This window comes from Myxine glutinosa, chromosome 1, assembly GCF_964187855.1.
Source record: "Myxine glutinosa chromosome 1, kmMyxGlut1.1, whole genome shotgun sequence".
Lineage (NCBI taxonomy): Eukaryota > Metazoa > Chordata > Myxini > Myxiniformes > Myxinidae > Myxine > Myxine glutinosa.
In genome coordinates, this window is record NC_136261.1 from 166,507,238 (window position 1) to 166,532,572 (window position 25,335).

The 25,335-nt window shown below is 43.6% G+C and overlaps 2 protein-coding genes across 9 annotated transcripts in view; one reads left to right on the plus strand and one right to left on the minus strand.

The window, feature by feature from the left end:
• LOC144892561 (uncharacterized) overlaps positions 1 to 25,335 on the minus strand; it is a 1,012,844-nt gene that overhangs the window by 741,122 nt on the left and 246,387 nt on the right. The gene's annotated exons all lie outside the window — the stretch shown is intronic.
• The window catches only part of PTPRD (protein tyrosine phosphatase receptor type D), a 502,851-nt gene that overhangs the window by 89,717 nt on the left and 387,799 nt on the right, over positions 1 to 25,335 (plus strand). For all 8 annotated transcript variants that reach the window (XM_078779585.1, XM_068121669.2, XM_068121656.2 and 5 more), the window contains exon 2: positions 739 to 915. In XM_078779585.1, the coding sequence (XP_078635711.1) occupies positions 828 to 915 (88 nt within the window). In that variant the 5' untranslated portion in view covers positions 739 to 827. The remainder of the gene's footprint in view (positions 1 to 738; positions 916 to 25,335) is intronic.

Genomic DNA, 25,335 nt, shown 5'->3' on the forward strand with positions numbered 1-25,335 from the left:
TATCACACACAAATCATCAAAATCTAAACAGTATTTGTAGAATTTCAATAAAAGCCACATCACTGTTCATATCGGTAAATATTATTCCATCGTATTTGGAAAAACTGGGTAATTGGAAAATTGGAAATTGGAAAAATTGGGGAAAAAATTGGAAAAACAATCTAGCCTATTTTACTCAAGGGGGTCTCAGGATTACCCACCCAAAATTTTGTTGCGATCGGTTCAGCCATTTTGCGGTACCTGGGAACAGACGGACGGACAGACATTTGGTGAATTATAGTAAGATGCATCTAAAGAGTGTTTGTGTCTAAGGGAATGCTTTCATTTGCCTGCATTTTTGTTTGTGTCTGCATTTCATTTGCTGCTCAAATATGCACATAGACATTGAAGTTTATTCAACAACTGAAATGCTCCCGCTCCTAAAAAGACCGTGTCAGGCAATAATCCATTCCCATTATTCCCAAGTCATTGACAGAGCAACGGGCCGTTCGTTGGTTAATTTACCTGACCTGTGTGCTTGTTAACATGCTAATTTCCAGCCGATCGAGCCTTGGGCCTGTTGGTAAGACTCTGGCAGCATGAAGGAAACGTATCAAGCATAATAATGAATGAATGAATGAATGATCGTTTTAAGGCCAATTTTCCCCACTAAAGCAGGGGTTAGCCATCAAGCATAATAATGCAAAATATTATTCATAAAACATAATAATATCATAATATTGTGTACCTGTTTTGCAGGCAGTAGCTGCCGGCTCATCTACTGACTTCAACCAGACTGGCCTTCACCTCTCTCACTGCTCCTCGTGGGATTGCGGTCTTAGCCCGGCATGGCTCAGACTGGATACCATAACGTTTTCTTTCACGTTTACTTGGTGATCATTTTCATCTGCTTGTTCCACTTCAGCAATGCTTCCAGTAAGTGATCAGCGCTATGACATTCATTGCTGAATGCAAACATGATGCATACACTGAGGACGATACAGGAATGTGTGTTCAATAACACGTGATTAACCCAGGGGGCTATTCTTTTTTTACCGCCTAAAACCAACACCCCGAGTGCAACCACCGGTTTTCAACTCATTCCGTCCAGCGATTTAGGAATGCATAGAAATCAAGTCAAGAAAACACACAATCACACTTGAACACGTAAGCATATAAACAGATAGTTCTCGAATTGTGTATAGTATGAACGATGTGTATGTTGACTAATTCTTCGCTGATCAGTGTTTTGTCATTTAATTTGGTTTCCTGGTATAATTATCTAAATGTGCAGAATAAGTCAATAATTGAGAAAGGTCATTGCACTGGCATTTAAAGTGGGTTGGCCTTCAACCAGTATAGAGTTTTTATACTTGCGAACATTGAAAAGAAAGTTGATGCGTGTATGTACCGAGGAAAGCCACTTCTTGAACGGACTTTTTGAAAAAGCTCCATCATCACGCTCTCGTGCTCGGCGGATGAAGAAGAACATTTTCAAAAAGTCATTTGTACCATTTGCAATTCAAATGCTAAATTCTAATTCTTAGCCATTTTGCTGTTTAGTCCATCTTCCATATATTTCACCCTGTTTTCTTATTCTTTTGATGATTTATGTTTTTTCATGATGTTTGAACTTAGTGTCACCAAATATGAATTTCCCTGGATATGGGACAATAAAGATTATCATTATATGAATCATTCACAGATGGATTTTTAGTTTTAAAAGATCCTTGGGTGGAAGAAAAACCCACCCTGTGGCATCTGCAGCCTTGTGCAGTTTTTGTTTTTATTTATCATACAGAACTTGATTAAAAACTCATTTTTTGAGCAATGTTGGCAAATCATTAACAAAAAAAAAATAACCACCTTTAGAGGCCATTTTTCCCCGCAAAGTGGGGGTTGGCCTTTTTCGGGAACCGTGGTTGTTGTTTTTTGGTCCCCTTTTTGAAGCAATGTTTTACGGCTGGATGCCCTTCCTGCCGCCAACCCTTTTTGTCGCCTTTATACGACAAGCAGGGAATTACCAGTGAACTGGTACTCAATTTGCCGACCTCGGAAGGAATGAACAGGCTGAGTCAACCCCCCTGGCGTTAATTCAGCGATCGACCGGGATTCGAACCCAGGATCCTAGGTCATCCTAAGCTGGCACCCTAGCCGCTAGCCCAACACCAGGGATTTGTTGGCAAATCATTGATAAAACCTATTATTATTTGGACATACAGTGCATTCAGAAAGTATTCAGACCCCTTCACTTTTTTCACATTTTGTTATGTTGCAGCCTTATGCTGAAATCGTTTAAATTCATTTTTTCCCTCTTCAATCTACACTCAATACCCCATAGTGACAAAGACAAATTCAGGATTTTAGAAAGTTTTGCAAATTTATTAAAAATAAAAAACTGAAATATCACATTTACATAAGTATTCAGACCCTTTGCTATGACACTTGAAATTTAGCTCAGGTGCTTCCCATTTCTCTTGATCATCTTTGAGATGTTTCTGCACCTTAATTGGAGTCCACCTGTGGTAAATTCAATTGATTGGACATGATTTGGAAAGGCAAACATACACCTGCCTTTAGCTCTTTCACGAGCCTCGATTCAGTATACAAAAAAAAAGAAGAAAAAAAAAGGTCTCACAGCTGACAATGCACATCAGAGCAAAAACCAAGCCATGAGGTCGAAGGAACTGCCTGCAGAGCTCAGATACAGGATTGTGTCGAGGCACAGATCTGGGGAAGCCGACAAAAAAAATTCTGCTGCATTGAAGGTTCCTAAGAGCACAGTGGCCTCCATAATTATTAAATCGAAGAAGTTTGGAACAACCAGGACTCTTCCTAGAGCTGGCCGCCCGGCCAAACTGAGCAATTGGGGGAGAAGTGCTTTGGTAATAGAAGTGACCAAGAACCCGATGGTCAGTCTGGCTGAGCTCCAGAGATCCTGTGTGGAGATGGGAGAAACTTCCAGAAGGACAACCATCACTGCAACACTCCACCAATCTGGGCTTTATGGCAGAGTGGCCAGGCGAAAGCCTCTCCTCAGTGAAACACACATGAAAGCCCGCTTGGAGTTTGCAAAAAAGTACCTAAAGGACCCTCAGACTGTGAGAGCATGATTCTGTGGGCTTTCTTGTGTCTTTCAAAGAGGAGAGGATTCCGTCTGGCCACTCTGCCATAAAGCCCAGTTTGATGGAGTGTTGCAGTGATGGTTGTCCTTCTGGAAGTTTCTCCCATCTCCACACAGGATCTCTGGAGCTCAGCCAGACTGACCATCGGGTTATTGGTCACCTCTCTTACCAAGGTCCTTCTCCCCCTATTGCTCAGTTTGGCCGGGCGGCCAGCTCTAGGTAGAGTCCTGGTTGTTCCAAACTTCTTCCATTTAAGAATTATGGACGCCACTGTGCTCTTAGGAACCTTCAATGCAGCAGAATTTTTTTTGTCGGCTTCCCCAGATCTGTGCCTCGACACAATCCTGTATCTGAGCTCTGCAGGCAGTTCCTTCGACCTCATGGCTTGGTTTTTGCTCTGATATGCATAGTCAGCTGTGAGACCTTATATAGGCAGGTGTATGTTTGCCTTTCCAAATCATGTCCAATCAATTGAATTTACCACAGGTGGACTCCAATTAAGGTGCAGAAACATCTCAAAGATGATCAAGAGAAATGGGAGGCACCTGAGCTAAATTTCAAGTGTCATAGCAAAGGGTCTGAATACTTATGTAAATGTGATATTTCAGTTTTTTTATTTTAATAAATTTGCAAAGCTTTCTAAAATCCTGTTTTCTCTTTGTCATTTTGGGGTATTGAGTGTAGATTGATGAGGGAAAAAATGAATTTAAACGATTTCAGCATAAGGCTGCAACATAACAAAATGTGAAAAAAGTGAAGGGGTCTGAATACTTTCTGAATGCACTGTATATGGGCTGAACTGTGGCTCATTGTGGCTTGGGGGTGTTTCATCAACTGTTTGATATTTGCCTGGTTGTTGCAAAATCCTCTCATAATTATTACCGACTCGTTAACCCAATATTTCGCTATTTTCAACAAATGAACATTCAGAGTGCTTTACTTAATATCACACTCAGTGCAGTAATGGTTAGAGATTCTGTTCTCAGTCTGGAGGACGGCGGGTCAAACCTGACCCTGGCTGAGTCGTACTCAAATATTTTAACAATTGTATGTTATGTTTATTTGCTTGACGCTCAGCACTTAAAAACGATAGAGCAAGGACCATAAGTAGTCAACCATTGTGCAGGTTTGATGGGCCGAATGGCTTCCTCCTACATTGAAGTTCCTTGGATGGGAACTCGTATTAATATTTTGTCTACCTGTCCAGACTCAGTAATAATGGGAATTGCCAAAGGCCAAATGTCGAACTGTCCAACACTATATTTGTATTCACATTGCGGCTGCCGGCGAAGCGTGTGAGTATTGCGATGATCCAAAGACTTTAAAATGGTATTTGCTGCTTTCTTCTTCTTCTTTATGTTGAAGGCTCCAGTCACAGACGATATAGTCCTCATGGAGGCCAGGCCTTAAATAAAATAACCACATTGATAAATGTGAGGAATGAGAAATAAAAGAGAGAATGTAAAGTTAAGGAGTGAAAATGAGTAAGAAAAGTAAATGATGAAAAGTGTATGATGTTTGTTTGCAGCCTTATGTCCCATTGGGACAAAGAGGATAAGTAAGTAAGTAAGTATGACAATTGTTTGCAAGAAAGAGAGATTGAAGCTAGGCCGGTAGCTATAGTTTGAGTGAGACAGAAAGTACGACCAAAAATCTTGACACGGAGAGTGTAAGATGGTTCCGGGCACCACTTTAACAATCCTAAGTCCGAACGGTAGTACTACCCTGAGCGGTTGCTGTCTACAACCTACTACCTAAAAAACCGGTTCAACCAGACGGGTGTTTTTTTGGAGACACCATCTCCTTACTGGATGGTCGTTGGCTCCCAAAGGAAGCTCATCCACTCTTTAACAGGTATTGTTTGTAGTCCTGCAGGGTGTCACAGTCACCCTCCCCACTAGTAAGCCAGTGAGGGTAGTCGGTTTAGTCATCGACAACCTGACCAAGCTTCCTTACTTGATTCCTAGAAAAAGGAATAGAAAAGGATAGAGGATAGAGCATGGAAAACCCACTTGATAATAAGGATAGAGTACGGACAAACCAACATAGGTTGCAAACATTGCGCAGACTGATTGGCCAATGGCCTCTTCTTACATTGAACCTCCTTATAGTTCCTTCCGCTGGAACTTGTATCATTACTACCAGCAGCTGTGACCAAGGATTATAAACATCTGCCACTAACCAGCGATATAAGGTCAATTGCAGAAGCCAGAGTAAACGAGATGACTGTAGAGCAAAAAGCGATAGTTTTTAGAAAGGTTACCAACAAAGCTGCATGATCAAATATTAATGTACACCATAACTTAAGCTGATTGGCCAATTTTTTTTGGCACCCATTACCTGCCCATGCCCATTACCTGGGCAAGTATACAACATTTGGGGAAAATTGGCCAATCAGTTTTTGATCTTGAAGTCAGAGGTCATTGATAGTAAAATCGATACATGAATACCAAAAATTACAAATTATAATACTGTATTAGAAACTAAAACTGCCGTTGTAATAACAGAATGGAATAAATTTGCTGTCTATATCTTTTGGGAACGTCCATGCAGTTATTTAACTTCTAAAATTTACATCAACTCACAAAAAAAACATTAATTATTAAAAGACAAACATGGTGGCGTGATTCAGCACCTCCCTCGAGTGCATTCTAATTTATATATTGGTTTGCGGGATTTGTTGTCTGCGAGATATTTTACAACCAGGAATGCATACAGGCACATGGCACAGCTTCTGTTTTATTGGCCCTTTTGCGAAAGTGCATGCTCCACGATTCAGCACCCCACCGATGTCTTGTCAGCGGAATGGCATTTCGTACTTAGATTTGTTTCTGCAAGGATTCAAATATATTTAAGCACACGAGCTTGGAGGCAAGAATCCAGGCAATCGACTTTCTTGCCACTGTAATATAAAGACAACGTGGTCGTATGAGTTAATTTGCAAACGTGCACTGGAGCAGGTGTAACTGATATATGCTCTGTCTCCGTGATACAGGTGGAAGGTAGTGTGGCAACCAGAGCACAAATTTTGACGATGCCATGTGACTCGTTTAATTTGACGGGGAGTTTGCTTTGGTTGCTGAAGCTTTGGGTAATGGCAGGAATGATATACTTTATTGAATAATTTTTATTGGTGGAATGTGGCTTTTAATTTAAAATTTATTCTGCATTTCATAATCTTTGTAAGAGTGAAAATTAGGTTGAAGCTCCATTGTGTTTCACAGTATTGAAATCTTGCACAAGGTTAAATTACCTATACTGGGTGCAGCTGGTTTGTCATAGCCTGCAATGTTTTCCTTTCAGATTTAATGTCCCCATATATTACTATAAGCGTCGCAGGATGCATCTGGTATTTTCACTGTGGGATATTTTGCAGCAGTCGCCAAAAGCTGGAACGAAATTGTCGTTGTCCGGGATATTTTATCAGGCCACAGGTAGTTGAAGGTGCTTGTGCTTCCTGCCAGTTCCAAGGTCAGATTTTCACATTGTTGCAGCCGAGAAGACCTGCACCATGATTAATGGCCATATGTCAGAAGAGATTTATTAATTCAGATGCAAGACTATAACCTCAGCTGAGGGGGGTGGGGAGGGACGTTAATTACTGGTGATAAAGAAGATGAAGTGGCGTCATTTTCTGGGGACATGACCTCAAGCTTAGGCGCCCTGTGGCACGTCACCATCTTTTGCCTCCACCAGTGATGTCGTGCCAGTTCATTCTGTCTTACTATGGGACTGACTCTTTTAGTCTCGCTGTTGACACTTGCCCGAGGCCTTCCCCTTTAGGATGAGATGAACATGAGTGGGCTTGCCATAAGTTACCAAAGCCTACAAATCCCTGATCGTCTCTTCTCACGACTTCCAGGCGGCCAGGAAATTCGGTTGCCCCATGGTTTCATAATTAATTTGCAGTTGTCTTTATCTCTCAGATTGCTTATCTTCCTCTGCAGTGTCAGATGTTCACAGGAAGTGACCTTTACAAAGATTCAGCCAGCAACAAAACCCAATAATTTAAGTGCACAATTTTAACAAACCTGCCAGAGTTTTGTGGATTTTATATTTCCTTTGTAAGTGTGATTAGCCTGGTGTTGGCTTAGCGGTTAGGGTGCCGGCTTGGGATCCAAGGATCCTGGGTTCGAATCCTGGTCGATCGCTGAATTAACGCCAGGGGGGTTGACTCGGCCTGTCATCCTTCCGAGGTCGGCAAATTGAGTACCAGCTTGCTGGGATGAATGATCCCGGTGTGTACCCCAATTTAGAATAGGTACACCGTATCCCTGCGTGTCATAAGAGCGACCAAGGGTTGGCGTCAGGAAGGGCATCCGGCCATAAAACATTGCCTCAAACAGGGAACCATGATTGTCATGGGGCCCGCAAGGCCAACCCCCGCTCCAGCGGGGAAAATGGCCTTAAAACGATCATTCATTCATTCATTCTTTGTGTGTGTGATTGTGTATTACGTTTAGTAAGTCTTTGATTGCATACGTCCATATATTTATTTTGTTTCTATATTTGTTTGGCTCACAATGTGTATCCTCATTATGGAATCATTTTATATTTATAACTATATTACAAATTAAATCAAATTCTGTTATTTGTACCTTCTATGTAATTAAACGTGGATTAAATTTAGTTCATATGTAGAAAGTAAGGTGTGTGTGTGTGTGTGTGTGTGTGTGTGTGTGTGTGTGTGTGTGTGTGTGTGTGTGTGTTTGTGCATGCACACATGTCTTTCTTTCTTTTCTGTAATACTGTAGGATCATTATTTTTCTGGAGAATTTCATAGAATAATCCAAGTTAAACGAGCTACAGATTTCCGATGTGTTTCTCTCCACATTGTTACCTCCGCCACCAAATGTGGATGGAAGTCATTTTTTCACCCCTGTCTGTTTTTCTGTTTGGCTGTTTGTGTGTCTGTGTTTGTGAATAAGATATCCCAAAAAGTTGTGGACGGATTTGGATGAAATTTTGTGTATAGGTTTGGAATATGACACTGACAAAATTATTACATTTTGGTGAACATCCAGAACTGGATATGGATCTGAGAATGTTAAATTTTTTAAAAAGTGATTCTTCACCATTGAGTGATAGAGATAAAACCGATATATCGCATGATATCTCAAAAAGTTATTGACGGTTTCAAACAAAACTTGCTGGACAGATTGTGTGTGCCAAGGACAAATCGATTCGATTTTGGTGAAGATCCGAATCCGGATCTGGATACGAGAATTAAAAAAAATGTTTTTTTTGAAAGTGATGCTTCACCATTATATAGTTACTAGCGGGGTCACCCGTGGGAATCCCACGGGTGACCCCGCAAGTTTGCATTGACGTTCGTCGATGGACTCGTTCGCCCGTCTCATTCGTTTTCTTGCTGCATCCTGTTCAAGTCTGCGTTCTTCATCGATCGTCTCATTCATTTTGGAAATAGAAGTTTCCACGCAGCGCATGAAATGTCACGATCCTCAAGAGGAATTTGTCTCGTAATCATCAAATGATAAATGGCAAGTAAATTATATTGTGGAAAATTAAAGATTTCAAATAAACCTATTTAAAGTGTATTCGCACATAACTAATTTTAAAAAACGAAGAAATATCTCTCGGTAATTTCCTGAAACATATTTTACTTCCGGCTAATAATGTTGAATTAAATAAAAACGAAGAAATATATGTCGGCATCATTGTTAACGTTTTTGTGACGACTGTCATCAAACGAAAAAGTAATATATCTTAACGGAAAAGCAAAAGCGAATTTTTAATATATATCGACACGTTGCCGTCGGTGTCATGTTGGGCGGTGTATGATACACCATGACGCGATTTTTAAAAATATATCTCTGCATTTTCCCGCGTGTGTGGAATGTTCTCAATTATTGCTGACACCGAGTCCAAAACCATCGATAAAAATGAAATCATATGGTGAGTTAGATTGGAGATAAAGGCGTGAGAGAGACTCAATGGCCTTGAAGTTGAAGTTACAGGCGTTTGAGAATTCATTTCGTTCTATAAACGGCAACTTTCATTGGATTTCCTTCCCGTTTTTTTTCAACCGAGTCGAAAACTATGTTAGCGACTGTGAAAAATGAAATGATATATCGAATTTTTAATATGTATCGACACGTTGCCGTCGGTGTCATGTTAGGCGGTGTATGATACACCATGACGCGATTTTAAAAAATATATCTGCATTTTCCCGCGTGTGTGGAATGTTCTCAATTATTGCTGACACCGACTCTAAAACCATCGATAAAAATGAAATCATATGGTGAGTTAGATTGGAGATAAAGGCGTGAGAGAGACTCAATGGCCTTGAAGTTACAGGCATTTGAGAATTCATTTCGTTCTATAAACGGCAACTTTCATCGGATTTTCTTCTCGTTTTTTTTCAACCGAGTCTAAAACTATGTTAGCGACTGTGAAAAATGAAATGATATATCGAATTTAAAATAGATATCGACACATTGCCGTCGGTGTCATGTTGGGCGGTGTATGATACACCATGACGCGATTTTAAAAAATATATCTCTGCATTTTCCCGCGTGTGTGGAATGTTTGTGGAAAATTAAAGATTTCAAATAAACCTATTTAAAGTGTATGCGCACATAACTAATAAAAAAAACGAAGAAATATCTCGGTAATTTCCTGAAACATATTTTACTTCCGGCTAATATGTTGAATGAAATAAAAACGAAGAAATATATGTCGGCATCATTGTTGACGTTTTTGTGACGACTATCATCAAACGAAATAGTAATATATCATAACGGAAAAGCAAAAGCGAATTTTTAATATATATCGACACATTGCCGGCGGTGTCATGTTGGGCGGTGTATGATACACCATGACGCGATTTTAAAAAATATATCTCTGCATTTTCCCGCGTGTGTGGATTGTTCTCAATTATTGCTGACACCGAGTCTAAAAGTAAAACCATCGATAAAAATGAAATCATATGGTGAGTTAGATTGGAGATAAAGGCGTGAGAGAGACTCAATGGCCTTGAAGTTACAGGCCTTTGAGAATTCATTTCGTTCTATAAACGGCAACTTTCATCGGATTTTCTTCCCGTTTTTTTTCAACCGAGTCTAAAACTATGTTAGCGACTGTGAAAAATGAAATGATTTATCGAATTTGATTTGAAATAAAACTGGGGGAGAGCAAGACACCACGGGCCTACAAAACAGGACTCAAAGCTATGCGAGTTAATAAAATGGTGGATATTTGTTTATAGCCACTCCCAGAATGGGTGGAGCTATGGGTGGAGCTACTCTGCAAACCGAGTAAGCCACACCCCGGACAGACACCCAACAGATAGACAGACAGACAGACAGAATCATCTACGGCTATTATAATATAGATATGGCTAAAACTGATATGTAGCATGATATTTCTAAAATTTGTACACGGATTCAGACGAAATTTGGTGGAGAGCTTTGGTATGTGACACAGACTAAATTATTAGATTTTGATTTAGATCTGGATCTGGATCTGAGAAATCTCGAAAGGTTATTAACGGTTTGGGACTAAACTTGCTGGATAGATTTTTGCGTGTCCCAAGGACAAATGGATTTGATTTTGGTGAAGATCCGAAGCCGGATCTGGATACGAGAAATTTTTATAATTCTCCTAAGTGATTCTTCACCATTAAGTGATAGGGCCAAAAACGATATATAGCATGATATTTAAAAAGTTGTGGATGACTTATGACAAAACTTGGTGGATGAGTTGTGGGGTCAGTGACAAGAACAAGCCAATTTTGGTTCAGGTCCAAATCCAGATATGACCTATCAGTGGGATACAAAATGTAAAATGTTCAACCTGGCGGAGGTTTGCTCCCTACCGAGTGCCGTTATAATTGGACACTGAGCTGGTCTTGGAATTATTTCTGAAAATAACTGGACTATTCAAGCAGAGCACCACCAAAATGTTTATGTCCCTTTGCACCAAGTAATTAGATCACTTTCAGTTCAAGTTCAGTGTCATTTTTAGCCGCGTCACAGACGCTGCTCATAGAGTGCCCTCTGTTGTTGTTGTTGTTGTTGTTCTTCTTCTTCTTCTTGTTCTTCTTGTTCTTGCAGAGAAGACAAAACCTCAAAGCTCCACCCATTCTGGGAACCATAGCTCCACCCATTCTGGGAGAGCCTTCATATAAACAAATATCCACCATTTTATTAACTCGCATAGCTTTGAGGCCTGTTTTGTAGGCCCGTGGTGTCTTCCTCTCTCACACAGTTTTATTTCAAATCAAATTCGATATATCATTTCATTTTTCACAGTCGCTAACATAGTTTTAGACTCGGTTGAAAAAAAACTGGTAGAAAATCCGATGAAAGTTGCCCTTTATAGAACGAAATGAATTCTCAAAGGCCTGTAACTTCACGTCCATTGAGATATATATTTTTTAAATCGCGGCATGGTCAGTCATACACCGCCCGAAATAAGAGATGGGAAAATGCCGAGATATATTAAAAATTCGTCCATTTGATGACAATCGTCACGATGAAATATTTAATTTATATGTCGTCACAATAATGTGGAGAGAGGAGCATAGCTTCGTTCACGTGTCGCCACACACGGGAAATTGCCGAGATATATATTGTTTAAATCGCGGCATGGTCAGTCATACACCGCCCGAAATAACAGACGGGAAAATGCCGAGATATATTAAAAATTCGTCGCCACACACGGGAAATTGCCGAGATATATTTTCACTTTGCACAAAAATAACATCAAGTAATCGAATCAATAGGAATGTCCTGTGCCTATAACATCGACGTTATAGGCACAGCTGCATCTAGGCATTGTGTAACATCGACGCGGCTTTTGTTTTAATTAAAACTTTTTGTACTTGTTTTCTATGAACCACCAGATAATGTTCTTAAATTCAAAATAAACTAAAACATTTTTCTTACAATACGTAATAAATGTACTCACCTCTCACAGTCACAAATATGATTTGCTGTACAAAGTGTTAAAATATTTGTAGCTTTTGCTCCACAAATAAATAGTAGTAGTCGGGCCTACCCGTCATTTCGCTGTCAGATTTATATGAAAGACAGCATGCTGTACTCCACAACCATATTGCATGTCCATTTGTGAGTGTCAATGAGGATGTAAAATGAAGTAAAACAAACAAAAAAGGATATTTTATAACGTGTAATTGTTGTCATGGTTGTTGTTGTTGTTGGTGTGCTCCATCACTGTGAACTTTTATATATTTTTCTATTGCTTTGAGAAGTATTGAGCAATGCTGGGATGCACGAGGGGGTCACTCGGACCCGTCACTCTACCCCCAACCCTGAAGCCACCAGCCATGGGTAACTCCATGTCCAGACGGGTTGCTAAGCAAACGCAGAAGCCGGTTAATGCAATTAAATCTAACAGGGTCCTGCACCTAGCGTCACATTACCTTATTCTATGATTTAATTACTTTAACTGGGGCACCGCACCCTCAATGTCCCACCTGTCTACTTAGTTATGGACAAGCGTAACTGTGGGTGGGGTGTTAGCTATCTCGGACATTAGCGTTAGCTATCTCAGACAAGGACATTATTCGAAAGCACATATTCACAAGTGTTTATTCACAAAGCAGTCAAAGACAGTATGAGAAAAGACTTACCCTTAGCACATAAAAAAGATCCCCCTAAAAAAATCTTAATTATCTACAAAGCAAGTGCACTGCATTCATCTGGGAAAAGTAGAGAGGAAAAAGAGGTTAGAGGCAGTGCTAGGCTTAGGTGCAGCCTCTGTCTTACCCTGTGCAAACAGGCGGGCCTACACAGATCCCAAAATGGAGAGAAGGTCAGCGAGGTGGTGTGTGTGTGTGTCACGTCCAGGGAGACTTCGAGCATATGTGGCAGAAGCTTGAGAGGAAATGGTGTGAGTTGCGAAACAGTGCCTCGCCAACGTGGTGATGGCGGTAAATCGTGGTAGATCGTTTATAATCGTTGAGGCATTTTTGCATCTCAAGTAGACAAATTAGGGGTTCTTAGAGAAAGCCAGAAAATATCATATGAGTCAGTATAGAGCCACTGCTGTGCGCCGAGGACCTCGTGGCGTCATGCCTTTCCCCATGCTCGTCTAGCCCAGTATGGCCCACCTCAGGCCAGCACAACTTGGCTCAGGCTAACACAGCTTGTGCCAGGTCAGCACAACTTAGTTCGACCCAGCAGGTCGTCCCTTGAACAGGCAGGGGACCTTCCCCCTTGGGCAGTTTTTCCTCCACAATATCCCAGCACACATAACAGCAGCAGTGAACAGCTCCGTCACTTTGGCTTATATCTCTTCAGGGCCATGTGTGGCCTCGGGGTGCAGAGTTCACGTGAGAACACTGACTGAGCAGGTTGGAAAGGTTTTTGTTGGGTTTGGGCTCCAGGAGGGCAAGGGTTGCCACCTGTCTCTGACTCTGCACGGGATGTTCTCATTGGCTCACGCTTACCAACTCTGGACAGCAGTGGCATTCCAGTTGAGAGTTCTCGAGCAACCGAGTACGATGCAGCAGCTTTCCTTTCTAACGGTGGTAATGATTTGTAGTGTGCGTGCAGTGTGCTTATTGCATTGCATGGTTAATTCATGCTGTGGGACGGATGCTCGGAGGGTAGGGGGGGGGGCAAGGAAAGGGGGACGGGAATTCAGATGGGTTTGACAACAGAAGGGATTTAAATGAAATAAGGTTCTTTAACCAGTACGGGGCTCATGAGGTGAAGGCCGAAGGCTTTTTTTGAAGAACAGAGAATGGAGGATAGGGAGCGAAAGGATGAGAAATTTGGGATGGGTGGATGGATGGCCAGGTGGATTTCATGGATGGAAAGATTGATTGATGGAAAGATTTGTGAATGGAAAGATTTGAAGCATATAGAGGGGAAAAGCCCACACAATGCATTTTCCCATCCCTTGTTACGAAGGGATGGGAGCTGACAAAGCACACATACTACTGAAATATCTCACTACAATTTCTTACGTGGTGGATGCAACTCCCCAGTGGTCCTTTTCCATAACCGCAACACTAGTTTTGGGTGCTCCTCTTGTGACCTTCTAAAGGGTTCCTGCTGCCATAAAATAATAAATGTTATCATTGGAACTGCTACATTAAGCTCCCAATCCCACGTCTTCTTCCGCAATCCTGGAAATACATGCTTTTAAAACAGGCATTTTTATGAATAAACGAACATAAATTATATTCCAAGTAAATCAATTATTAGCTTTCCAATCGTACCATTTTTATTATTCTACGACAGGAGGAACCGCTCCAAGCTCGTGATCAAGCTTCTTCTTCATTATTACCTGAACTACGGGCTTTTAAACCAGGCACCTTTATGATTAAATTGACACAAATTTTTGTTCCAAGTAAATCCATGATTAGCTTTCCAAACAAGTAAATCAATGAGTAGCTTTCCAAACAAGTAAATAGCTTTTTAGCTTTCCAACGGACCACTTTTGCAATTCTACAATATGTCACACACACACACACACACACACACACACACACACACACACACACACACACACACACACACACACACACACACACACACACACACACACACACACACACGTTTCTCCTTTCAGCAATAGGTTTTGCAAAGCTGAATAGGGTTATCCTTTGAGATAGGTGAATGGATAAACTTTTCAGGGCACTGGAATTTTAGAAGCAATAAATTGTAGAGATTAAAAAGGGTAAAGGAGAAGAACTGGATATTTTTATCGAGATGAAATATTACTTTGATTGAAATAAAGGTCAATAAATGAGATACTTATGAGATGTATGGAAAATTAATGATTACTGAAACAATAGGGGTGTGGTTCTGTTAGCAAGTGGCTTGCTTGATTCAAGACACTCAAGCAAGCACTCCAACGGAATGGAGTCCTCGGCACCGTTTTACAACATGGCGGTCTCCATGTAAATAATGCTATCATGGAACGCAAGCATATGCTGTCCGGGCTGTCGTTTTCAATTTTACTCCATCCTCTTTTGACTACATCCCCAAACACAATTATTTTTAGTGCGTGCAGTGAGGGAAAGAAAGATAAAGAAATGGGTAGTCAGAAGGAGGAACCACCCGCTAAGCTTTTATAGAGAGCTTTGTAAGCGAACCTCTATGCCAATTGCATGTATATGTAAATCCATTCAAAATTTTATGTAAATCCATTCAAAAGTTCACTTTCATTTAAAATTTCACAAAAAAAAAATTTCAAATTTTTCCCCATTCCCTTGGGAACAAAATTTCATGTTGTCATTTGAAATGTCCCTTCCATGATCCGCCATCTTGTCCCTTCCATGATCCGCCATCTTGTCCCTTCCATGATCGCCATCTTGCTCACGTGATCTTGCTTTGGTCTGGCGCGACCGATAAATTATTTTCACCTGGTGATTAAAATCAATAAATTACAATACAGTACTGTACAGAACGGATTTTGAATTCGAAACCGCTCATCATTTACGCCAGCTACACCGACTTCATTTAAGCCAGGTACACCGATTTCAGTTTTCCGCCAGCTACACCGACTTCAGTTTTCCGCCAGCTACACCGACTTCATTTAAGCCAGGTACACCGATTTCAGTACGTACCTGCCAGTCGGACCTACGTACTTGGTCCAGTCGACTAGAAGTCTAGACTATATAGCCTACAGTAGGTAAGTCCTGCATTCTATCCCAATCTATCCATTATATAAAATTAATTTGAATTTTAATTCTAAGCCCAAGATCAAACAACCTAGCCTAGCTAGGCCTCGGCCTACAGATGTCTGCGAGGGCTGCGTACTCGATCGACTGACCATTGTCGACGAAGCTCTCACTCTATGCAATGCGTATTCATATTATGGACCTACCACTGTGCATTTTGGGGAGGGGATTTGCATGTTTGTAGATGTTGAAGAAATAGGATGAAAATAGAGGTACCAATAAAAGTATGAAATGCACATTTCAATAATATGAGCATAATACCTACCGTCTGGTTGGGTGGAGATTGGGTATTACTTTCTGAAAAAAGCATAGTCTGTATATTGCAAGAAGTCTCTTTTGATGTTTATGTGATGTGTGTAAAGGTGTCTAAAAGGTATGAAGGGGTCTAAGGAGTGTAAAGGGTCAAAAGGGTCTTACGAGGTATAAGGGTCTATGGATAGTAATGGGTCTAAAGGGGTCTGAAGTCTCCAAGGGGTATAAAAAAAAAAACACCTTTAGAGGCCATTTTTCCCCGCAAAGCGGGGGTTGGCCTTCTTCGAGCATCGTGGTTGTTGTTGTTTTTTGGTCCCCTTTTTGAAGCAATGTTTTACGGCCGGATGCCCTTCCTGCCGCCAACCCTTTTTGTCGCCTTTTACGACAAGCAGGGAATTACCAGTGAACTGTTACTCAATTAGCCGACCTCGGAAGGATGACAGGCTGAGTCAACCCCCCTGGCGTTAATTCAGCGATCGACCGGGATTCGAACCCAGGATCCTAGGTATCCTAAGCTGTCACCCTAGCCGCTAGCCCAACACCAGGGTAGCCTAGAGTCCCTGTATAAAGAGAGTTGCGCCATGCGCTGACCCGAGATTTCTGGGCACGTGATTTCGTGGCGCCATTTTGTGTCTAACTTCACCGTGCGTGAACGTCAGCTTGGTACGGGAATGTTGTTTATTGCCAAACAAAATGACTGGTTGTTCTGCTTTTGGTTGTTCAAACCAATCTGGGAAATATAAGATGTATAGATTTCCAAGTGATAAAGTCAGAAGACAAATTTGGGAAGCGAAAGTCAGACGAAAGAGCTGGAAAGCGATCGACTCCTCGAGACTCTACCAGGTAGGTCCACGCCGCTTGATGATCGATGTTCAAAAGCAATTCTATCTGCTCGGTTTTTTTTTGGTTGTCTGTCCGTTGAAAACCCTTTTAAAGGGAAGTGATTTGTGTTTGTTTATAATCTTCAAGGAGCTGACCAAAAATGCATTTCCGTGGGAAGAACCCTGCTCAATTTTTTTCGGGTAGTCCTAGCGGACCGCATATTGTCATTGATTGATGAAATGTCCCGGTACAGTGACATTGCCTGGTCTGCGGTTGGGTAGTCTGCGGGCAATGTCACTGTACTTTTTCAGAGGGAATTAATTTTGATTTTATAGGGGTGCGAAACCCATGGTCCCTTTTGTTTTCAGTTGTCTGTCCGTCCATTCAAAACTTATTCCGAGGCAAGTTATTTTTTTGGTTTAAAATCTTTAGCCTAATCGGCAATCATAAAAGCAATTTTAGGGGGGGACCTGCTCAATTTTTTTGCGGGTTGTGCAGCCAAGTCGCCAGCTATGAAACATATTAATCGATCAGGCAATATCCATCAGAGTTCTGGGCAAGGGTGTTGTAATAAATGAACGTTTCAATCTTACTAGATGCCGATGACGTTTTCCTTATGTCAGAGACAGAAGCTGACTTGCAGCTTGTTAAATCATTACAATGGAAATTGAATATAAATGTCGATAAAACTAAAGTTGTACACTATAGAAATATGGCAATACCACGTACAGAATTTGTTTTAAGTGTGTTAGACTATATGTCGGCTGGAAGTCCTACACCGGAATTGCTCTCGGCACCCTTTAAAAAACATTGGATATGCCCACACTCCTTTCTAAAAGTTATTAAAATTCAGAGAACGACAGCATTGGTTTGTCTTACTTATAATGTTAGCTCTTATATGCAGTGTTGGCTTGTAATATGCATTGCCATACCACTTTTAATATCACCACACAGCTCTTTTTCACGGCAATAGCTGAGTTTTTGACAAAACAAATATCACCTGTATGTAATAATAAGACTAAATATGTGTAGTAATTTTTTTTTTTAGCAGGTTTAGAATATATCACCCCATATCGCGAATGTACATGTATATCTAATCCGACACACTTAGACACAAAATGGCGTCCAAATTTGAGTTGACACAACTCTCTATATACAGGGACTCTAGGGTAGCCCAACACCAGGGTAGCCCAACACCTAGCTAGCCCAACACCAACACCAACACCCAAACACCAGGGCCCAACACCAAGGGGTATGAAGGAGCTAAAGTGTCTTAAAAGATCTAAAGGTTCTAGTAGGTTAAAAGGGTCTAGTGGTCTAAGCGGTTTAAAGGGTCCAAAGAGTATAAAGGGGTCTAAAACGTCTAAGGGGTTTAAAGGTCAAAAGGGGTCTAATCAGGCTAAAGGGTCTAAAGGGTCTGGAGTCTAATTGTCCCAACCAGTGTCTGCAGTCCTAACCAAGTTATCCCATGCAAACAGTGTCCATGGTTGCTTTGGCAGCCTGTTGGGCCTCGAAGTTATCTTTGGCTTGCGGCTTCAGGGTCGGAGGTCTGGTGGTGGGCCTGAGAAACCCCCTCATGATCGCTCCCAAACCCGTAACAATATTTTATTCAACAAAACATGTAAATACTTTTTTTCTATAATGTCCAATGCTCACGGAACAGCTTATACATATTTCAAATGCAGGAAAAGGGCATAAGGAGGGAGATATGAAGGTATTTTTTAACGTAAATTACCAAGACATAAACAGATGATTCACTGCTCAACACAGTTTAGGTATTTTGATCTGGGACCCCAGCTTCACAAACTGTGTGATCGGAAAGGAGCACCAAGCAAACAGGCTAACCTAATAATGTATAATGTTCTTCACATTATTCGATTTTTGGATGCAGAGGCGGAGTTGGAACCACAAGCAGTTGCATGCGTTGCGGGGCCTGAGGCAACAAGGGCCCCCGTGCAACTGATCGTGGGACACAATATTTCAAGATGGGGTTCCCAAGGGTGGTTGTGGGTCTTACTTTTCTGACAAAAAAACATCAACTTGTGAGTGGTGTTGAACAGCACGAAAGGAACAGTCCTACTCGAGGGGAAAAAATGTCACATGATGAATCTGCGAAAAAAGTTTTCCCCTGTTATTTAACTCGACAAGACTTACAAAATTAGTTGGTGAGGTTAGTAGAGAAAGCAGGTTAAGTGGAGTAATAACTTCCTTCATGGTATACAAATGTAACAGGAATAACAATAAAATATGCAGATTTTTTTTTGTATACAACATCGAGGCTCATGTAAGACTAACAATCATCACAGTCATCATCATCACAATCATCACAGAGCTAACATCAATCACAAAAAAAAAACGAACAGACAAAACACAATAAAGGGAGCGGGAGACAAGATGGGGAAAGACAGGGAAGCACACAAGTACAACAGTACATAACAGGGACAACGGAAGATCTGTGGGAGGGAGAGAGAGGCCTTGTGGGGAGGAGGAATGGGAAGGTGGGGGTAGGGGGGGGGGGGTGCTCAACAAGAGAAACAAGAGCAAGAGGAGAGCGTCTAATGTCAACACAAATTGATATTGAGCAAATCCAGACTACAATTCATTGTACCATCAACAAAACAACCCCTCACTAGTAAATTGGCAAACCACGTGCGACCCAGCAGAACTTTGCAGTTTTTTAAAATCAGAAGTGTGTTGGATCTACGAAAGATGAAGAAAAGCGAAAGATAGCTCAACAGAAGGCGGAAATAATTGAAAATCACCCGGAATTACAGACTTGACATTTAATATGGAATATTTTTTTTGTGGGGGTGAACTTACTTTTCAAGATGACTTGGAACCAAAAGTTCATTGGAATTATGTTGAAATTATTCTAGATTTTGTTAATGTGACCTTTAAAAGAAACAAAAACCACATTTGACATTTCGAAGCAAATACATTGATCCTTGAAAGTGATGTAAACTGATATCAAACTCAATTCACGGACAGTACTGTGTTAAACTTCTGTACGTTTTCCAGAAGTATCTCTTTATTTTGCACATTAGCCAAAAAAAATTTCAACAAAAACAAAAGCTAAATTATGACTGGGATTACGGACAGTAAAATTACAGTTCAGTACTTCGTGTAACCCCCACGAGCATTCAGGAGAGCACGTACACGTCGAGGCATGCTGTTCACGAGATTTGCCAAGGTTTGGACAGGAATCGCTTGCCATGCAGTGACAATAGCCTGCTGCAATTCACGCACAGAGGTAGGCTGCTGGTCCAAGTTGTCGATTTGACACGTTAATTCTGCCCACAAGTTCTCTATCGGATTCATATCCGGGGACATGGCAGGCCACTCCATATGCTCTACACCACGGTCAGCAAGAAAGTGTTGGATCATGCGAGCACGATGAGGCCGTGCATTGTCATCTTGGAAGACAAAGTTTCCTCGAAAGGCTGCACGAGCAAATGGAAGCAATGTTTCTTCCAGAATGACCCTGTACTTGAACTGGTTCAGGTTTCCATTCAGAACAACCAGGTCAGTTTTGCCCCCTGCATGAAAAGCAGCCCAAACGGTCACCCCACCACCTCCAGCTTGGACTCTTGGCACTATACAATCTTCGTTGTGGGCTTCATGCACTTGTCTGGGCACTCGGACCCGGCCATCTTGACGATAGACCAGAAATCTAGACTTGTCACTAAAGGTCACGTGATTCCAGTGTCCTGGCTGCCATTGACGGTGTTCTCTGGCCCACTGCAATCGGCGCTGGCTGTGTTGTCTGGTCAGGCCTGGCTTTCTCAGGGGACGCCTGGCACGATAGCCTGATTGAACCAGTCGTTGGTTGACTAGCCTTCTGGATACGGGACCCACGGTCACGACTCTAGCCCGACTCTGTGAAGGGACTTGAGAGGCCTGAGGCACTCAATAGGGCTGGACCCGTGAAATTTCGAGGATTTTTGGTAAAATTACCTCAGAGTAAAGTTACATAGGAAAACCCCGTGTTAAATTTCCGTCGCCGAAGGACTTTATTTTTATTGCAAAATTCATCCTGACTTCGCACGTTCGGGACCCACGTGCACTCACACGTTGTTCTACGCGTGGGCGGCAGTATCAGACCGGGGCGCCCAAATGCTCCCCGGCTAAAGTTCATCCAGAAGTGCCCACATTGTGCGGACAAACTCCGACAAGTCGAGGGCCACGTGGTCAGGAGAACCTCGTCCCTTCTGGTCACACTGTGCCTATCGGCCGGCCTCGAAGACCGAAATAGTGTCGGTTACAGATCCTTCGGGTTCGGAACTATGCCACCCTGAAAACTTCAAACTTCAAACTTCAAACTAAGCTTAAGTGTCAAGTGTTAAGTTCCTCCTTGCCCTCGCAAGGGAAAGGCTAGGGTCAAGCTCTTCCAAATTCCCAAACACTAGAAATTGGACGTCTCAAATTAATTAATTAATTTGTTAATACATCTCAGTCGCCCGCGACCTCTCTAGCGCGGGCGTCGAACCAGTTCATTTCCGGGCGACCGGGCCGAGTATCGGCCCGGCCGTGGCCGAAGCCGTTGATTCCGCCGTAGCATGCTAACGCGTAGGCTCGCGCGCCCCTGGTCCGCCGGGGTTCCGCGGGTGTCCTACCGTGCCTGGCGCTGCTATTCTCTCGACTTCCGGGAGTAGGTGCCGGTGCCCGGGGACGGACCTCGCTGTCTAAACATGGTAGCGCTAGGCCAGTGGGACCGCCGGGACCCACGTGCACTCACACGTTGTTCTACGCGTGGGCGGCAGTATCAGACCGGGGCGCCCAAACGCTCCCCGGCTAAAGTTCATCCTGATGCGCCCACATTGTGCGGACAAACCCCACCAAGTCGAGGGCCACGTGGTCAGGAGAACCTCGTCCCTTCTGGTCACACTGTGCCTATCGGCCGGCCTCGAAGACCGAAATTGTGCCGGTTACCGATCCTTCGGGTTCGGAACTATGCCACCCTGAAAATGCGACAATTCAGGGTGGCATAGTTCCGAACCCGAAGGATCGGTAACCGACACAATTTCGGTCTTCGAGGCCGGCCGATAGGCACAGTGTGACCAGAAGGGACGAGGTTCTCCTGACCACGTGGCCCTCGACTTGGTGGGGTTTGTCCGCACAATGTGGGCGCATCAGGATGAACTTTAGCCGGGGAGCGTTTGGGCGCCCCGGTCTGATACTGCCGCCCACGCGCATAACAACGTGTGAGTGCACGTGGGTCCCGGCGGTCCCACTGGCCTAGCGCTACCATGTTTAGACAGCGAAATCCGTCCCCGGGCACCGGCACCTACTCCCGGAAGTCGAGAGAATAGCGGCGCCAGGCACGGTAGGACACCCGCGGAGCCCCGGTGGACCAGGGAAGCGCGAGCCTACGCGTTAGCATGCTACGGCGGAACCAACGGCTTCGGCCACGGCCAGGTCGATACTCGGCCCGGCCGCAACGGAAATGAACTGGTTCGACACCCGCGCTAGAGAGGTCGCGGGCGACTGAGATGTATTAACAAATTAATTAATTAATTTGAGACGTCCAATTTCTAGTGTTTTGGAATTTGGAAGAGCTTGCCCCAAGCCTTTCCCTTGCGAGAGCAAGGAGGAACTTAACACTTGACACTTAAGCTTAGTTTGAAGTACACCCTTACCAGCGCTCACGGTGGGACGGCAAGGCAACCCGAAGGGACGAGGTTCTCCTGACCACGTGGCCCTCGATCTGGGAAGCGAGAGGCATTCCATTAGTGGACGCGCCCCTCACGCCCGACTTTTGGGCGGCCCCGGCAGGCCGTTTGTTTTGACGTTCCATGACAGCTAAACATGGTAGTTTAACTACCATTACAAATGTGCCAAATGAGATCCCCGCATCGAGTGTGGTATCTTATTTGGTGAAATTCGGTCGATTTGAAGTGGTGAAAATAAAATGTGATCGTGGAAAATCGTAGCGAGGGGCCATTTTGAATCGGTTTTCAGTGAATCGGTTTTCGATTATGACACCGGGTTACTTGTGGTGGATAGGAACACCACTAGGTAAGTAAGGACAACCTTTATTTAGCAAAGATTGGGCAAAAATTGACCGACTAATTCAAAATATTAACTTATATCAAATAGGTCTTTTAAGGTGAAAACGCGATGACGTCACCACGTCACGCGGCACGAATGCGCACCTGTGTCGTTGGAGGTACTGACTTATATAGGGTTGGTTTTCTAAGGTTGGGGCGCAGTGGCGTTGTCGCGTCCCCGGCACGAGGGTCGATTCTGAGGAAATCTTGTTTCATCGTGCACACAAAAATTGACCGAGTTGTTCAAAATATGGACTTATAAAAAATTAGTCTCTTAACGCTGTAAACGTAGTGATGTCATCACGTCCCCGGCACGACTCGATTCCGAGGAAATTTTGGTTTTATGGTGCACGGCTCCATTTCACAACGAATTTGAATTCTGTGTACAGTTTTGCCACGAAAATGAGATCCCTGCATCGAGTGTGGTATCTTATTTGGTGAAATTCGGTCGATTTGAAGTGGTGAAAATAAAATGTGATCGTGGAAAATCGTAGCGAGGGGCCATTTTGAATCGGTTCATCGGGTTACTTATGGTAGATAGGAACACCACTAGGTCAGTAAGGACAACCTTTATTTTGCGAAAATCGGACAAATATTGAACGACTTATGGAAAATATTAACTAATATAAAATTGCGGATAACTGCGTTGTAGTCGTTGGAGGTAAGTAGTCGTTGGAGTAGGCGCGTGCCGTGGCGTGCCAGTCACGCAATTGCGTAAGTAGTCGTTGGAGGTATTGACTTATATAAGGTTGGTTTTCTAAGGCTGGGGCGCAGTGGCGTCGTCGCGTCCCCGGCACGAGGGTCGATTCTGAGGAAATCTTGTCTCATTGTGCACGCCTTCGTTTTACTTCCAAATTAAGAATCTGTTTCATTAATTGTTGTTTCCACACTGCGTTGAGAGCATAAGCGCAAGTATACCGCGACAAGAAGGGGGTATGCTGCGAATTTATGCGAGTTATATTGCGATAGGTATCGTCGAGTGAAGGGGTCGTGTTCGGGCCGTGGTCTTGCCTAGATGTAGGCCGCACCTCATTTTGTCGAATAAAGTGGTATTCGGGTGGTTCCGGTATTTGGGACCGCAGGGACGGAAAGTGCAGGTACGGGGTGCCAGTCACTCCCCAGCCGGCCCGCTCTGAAGGTTCGGATTGGGACACCGGGATTCATTCCGGTCTCCCGGTCGGCCCGGAGGTGGGGGTGCGGGGCCTGTCACGGAACGTCAAAACAAACGGCCTGCCGGCCGCCCAAAAGTCGGGCGTGAGGGGCGCGTCCACTAATGGAACGCCTCTCGCTTCCCAGATCGAGGGCCACGTGGTCAGGAGAACCTCGTCCCTTCTGGTTGCCTTGCCGTCCCACCGTGAGCGCTGGTCAGGGTGTACTTCAAGCTAAGCTTAAGTGTTAAGTGTTAAGTTCCTCCTTGCCCTCGCAAGGGAAAGGCTAGGGTCAAGCTCTCCCAAATTTCCAAACACTAGAAATCGGACGTCTCAAATTAATTAATTAATTTGTTAATACATCTCAGTCGCCCGTGCCGTCTCTAGCGCGGGTGTCAAACCAGTTCATTTCTGGTGCGGCCGGGCCGAGTATCGACCTGGCCGTGGCCGAAGCCGTTGGTTCCGCCGTAGCACGCTAACGCGTAGGCTCGCGTGTCCCTGGTCCGCCGGGGCTCCGCGGGTGTCCTACCGTGCCTGGCGCCGCTATTCTCTCAACTTCCGGGAGTAGGTGCCGGTGCCCGGGGAAGGATTTCGCTGTCTAAACATGGTAGCGCTAGGCCAGTGGGACCGCCGGGACCTACGTGCGCTCACAAGGTGTTCTGCGCGTGGGCGGCAGTATCAGACCGGGGCGCCCAAACGCTCCCCGGATAAAGTTGATCCTGAAGTGCCCACATTGTGCGGACAAACTCTACCAAGTCGAGGGCCACGTGGTCAGGAGAACCTCGTCCCTTCTGGTCACACTGTGCCTATCGGCCGGCCTCGAAGACCGAAATAGTGTCGGTTACCGATCCTCCGGGTTCGTAACTATGCCACCCTGAAAATTGCAATCGCAATGAGATTTGGCACAGGCACATTTGTCAGTTGCTGCCATTCAGCCCAAAGCCGATTAGCTGACTTGGTACGGCCATTGCAGACTAACCGGTGCAGCTGGCGATCATCTATCCTTGTGGTTCTGCGTGGACGTCCTGGCCTCAGTATTGGAGTAGGGACACCCCTCTGAGCATTTCGTTTCAGGATCTTTGACACCTGACCTTGAGTGATGCCATACTGCCGAGCAATAGCACGCTGTTTCATGCCAGAATTTCGTAAAGCCACCACTCCATGACAAACAGCATTGTCAAGTTGACGGACCATCTCCAGAGGAAGCGGCAATAACTTTTGTAGACGTGCAGCAGTTGTTTTCCACTAATACAGAACGCAACAACCCTTATATACCCGATTGT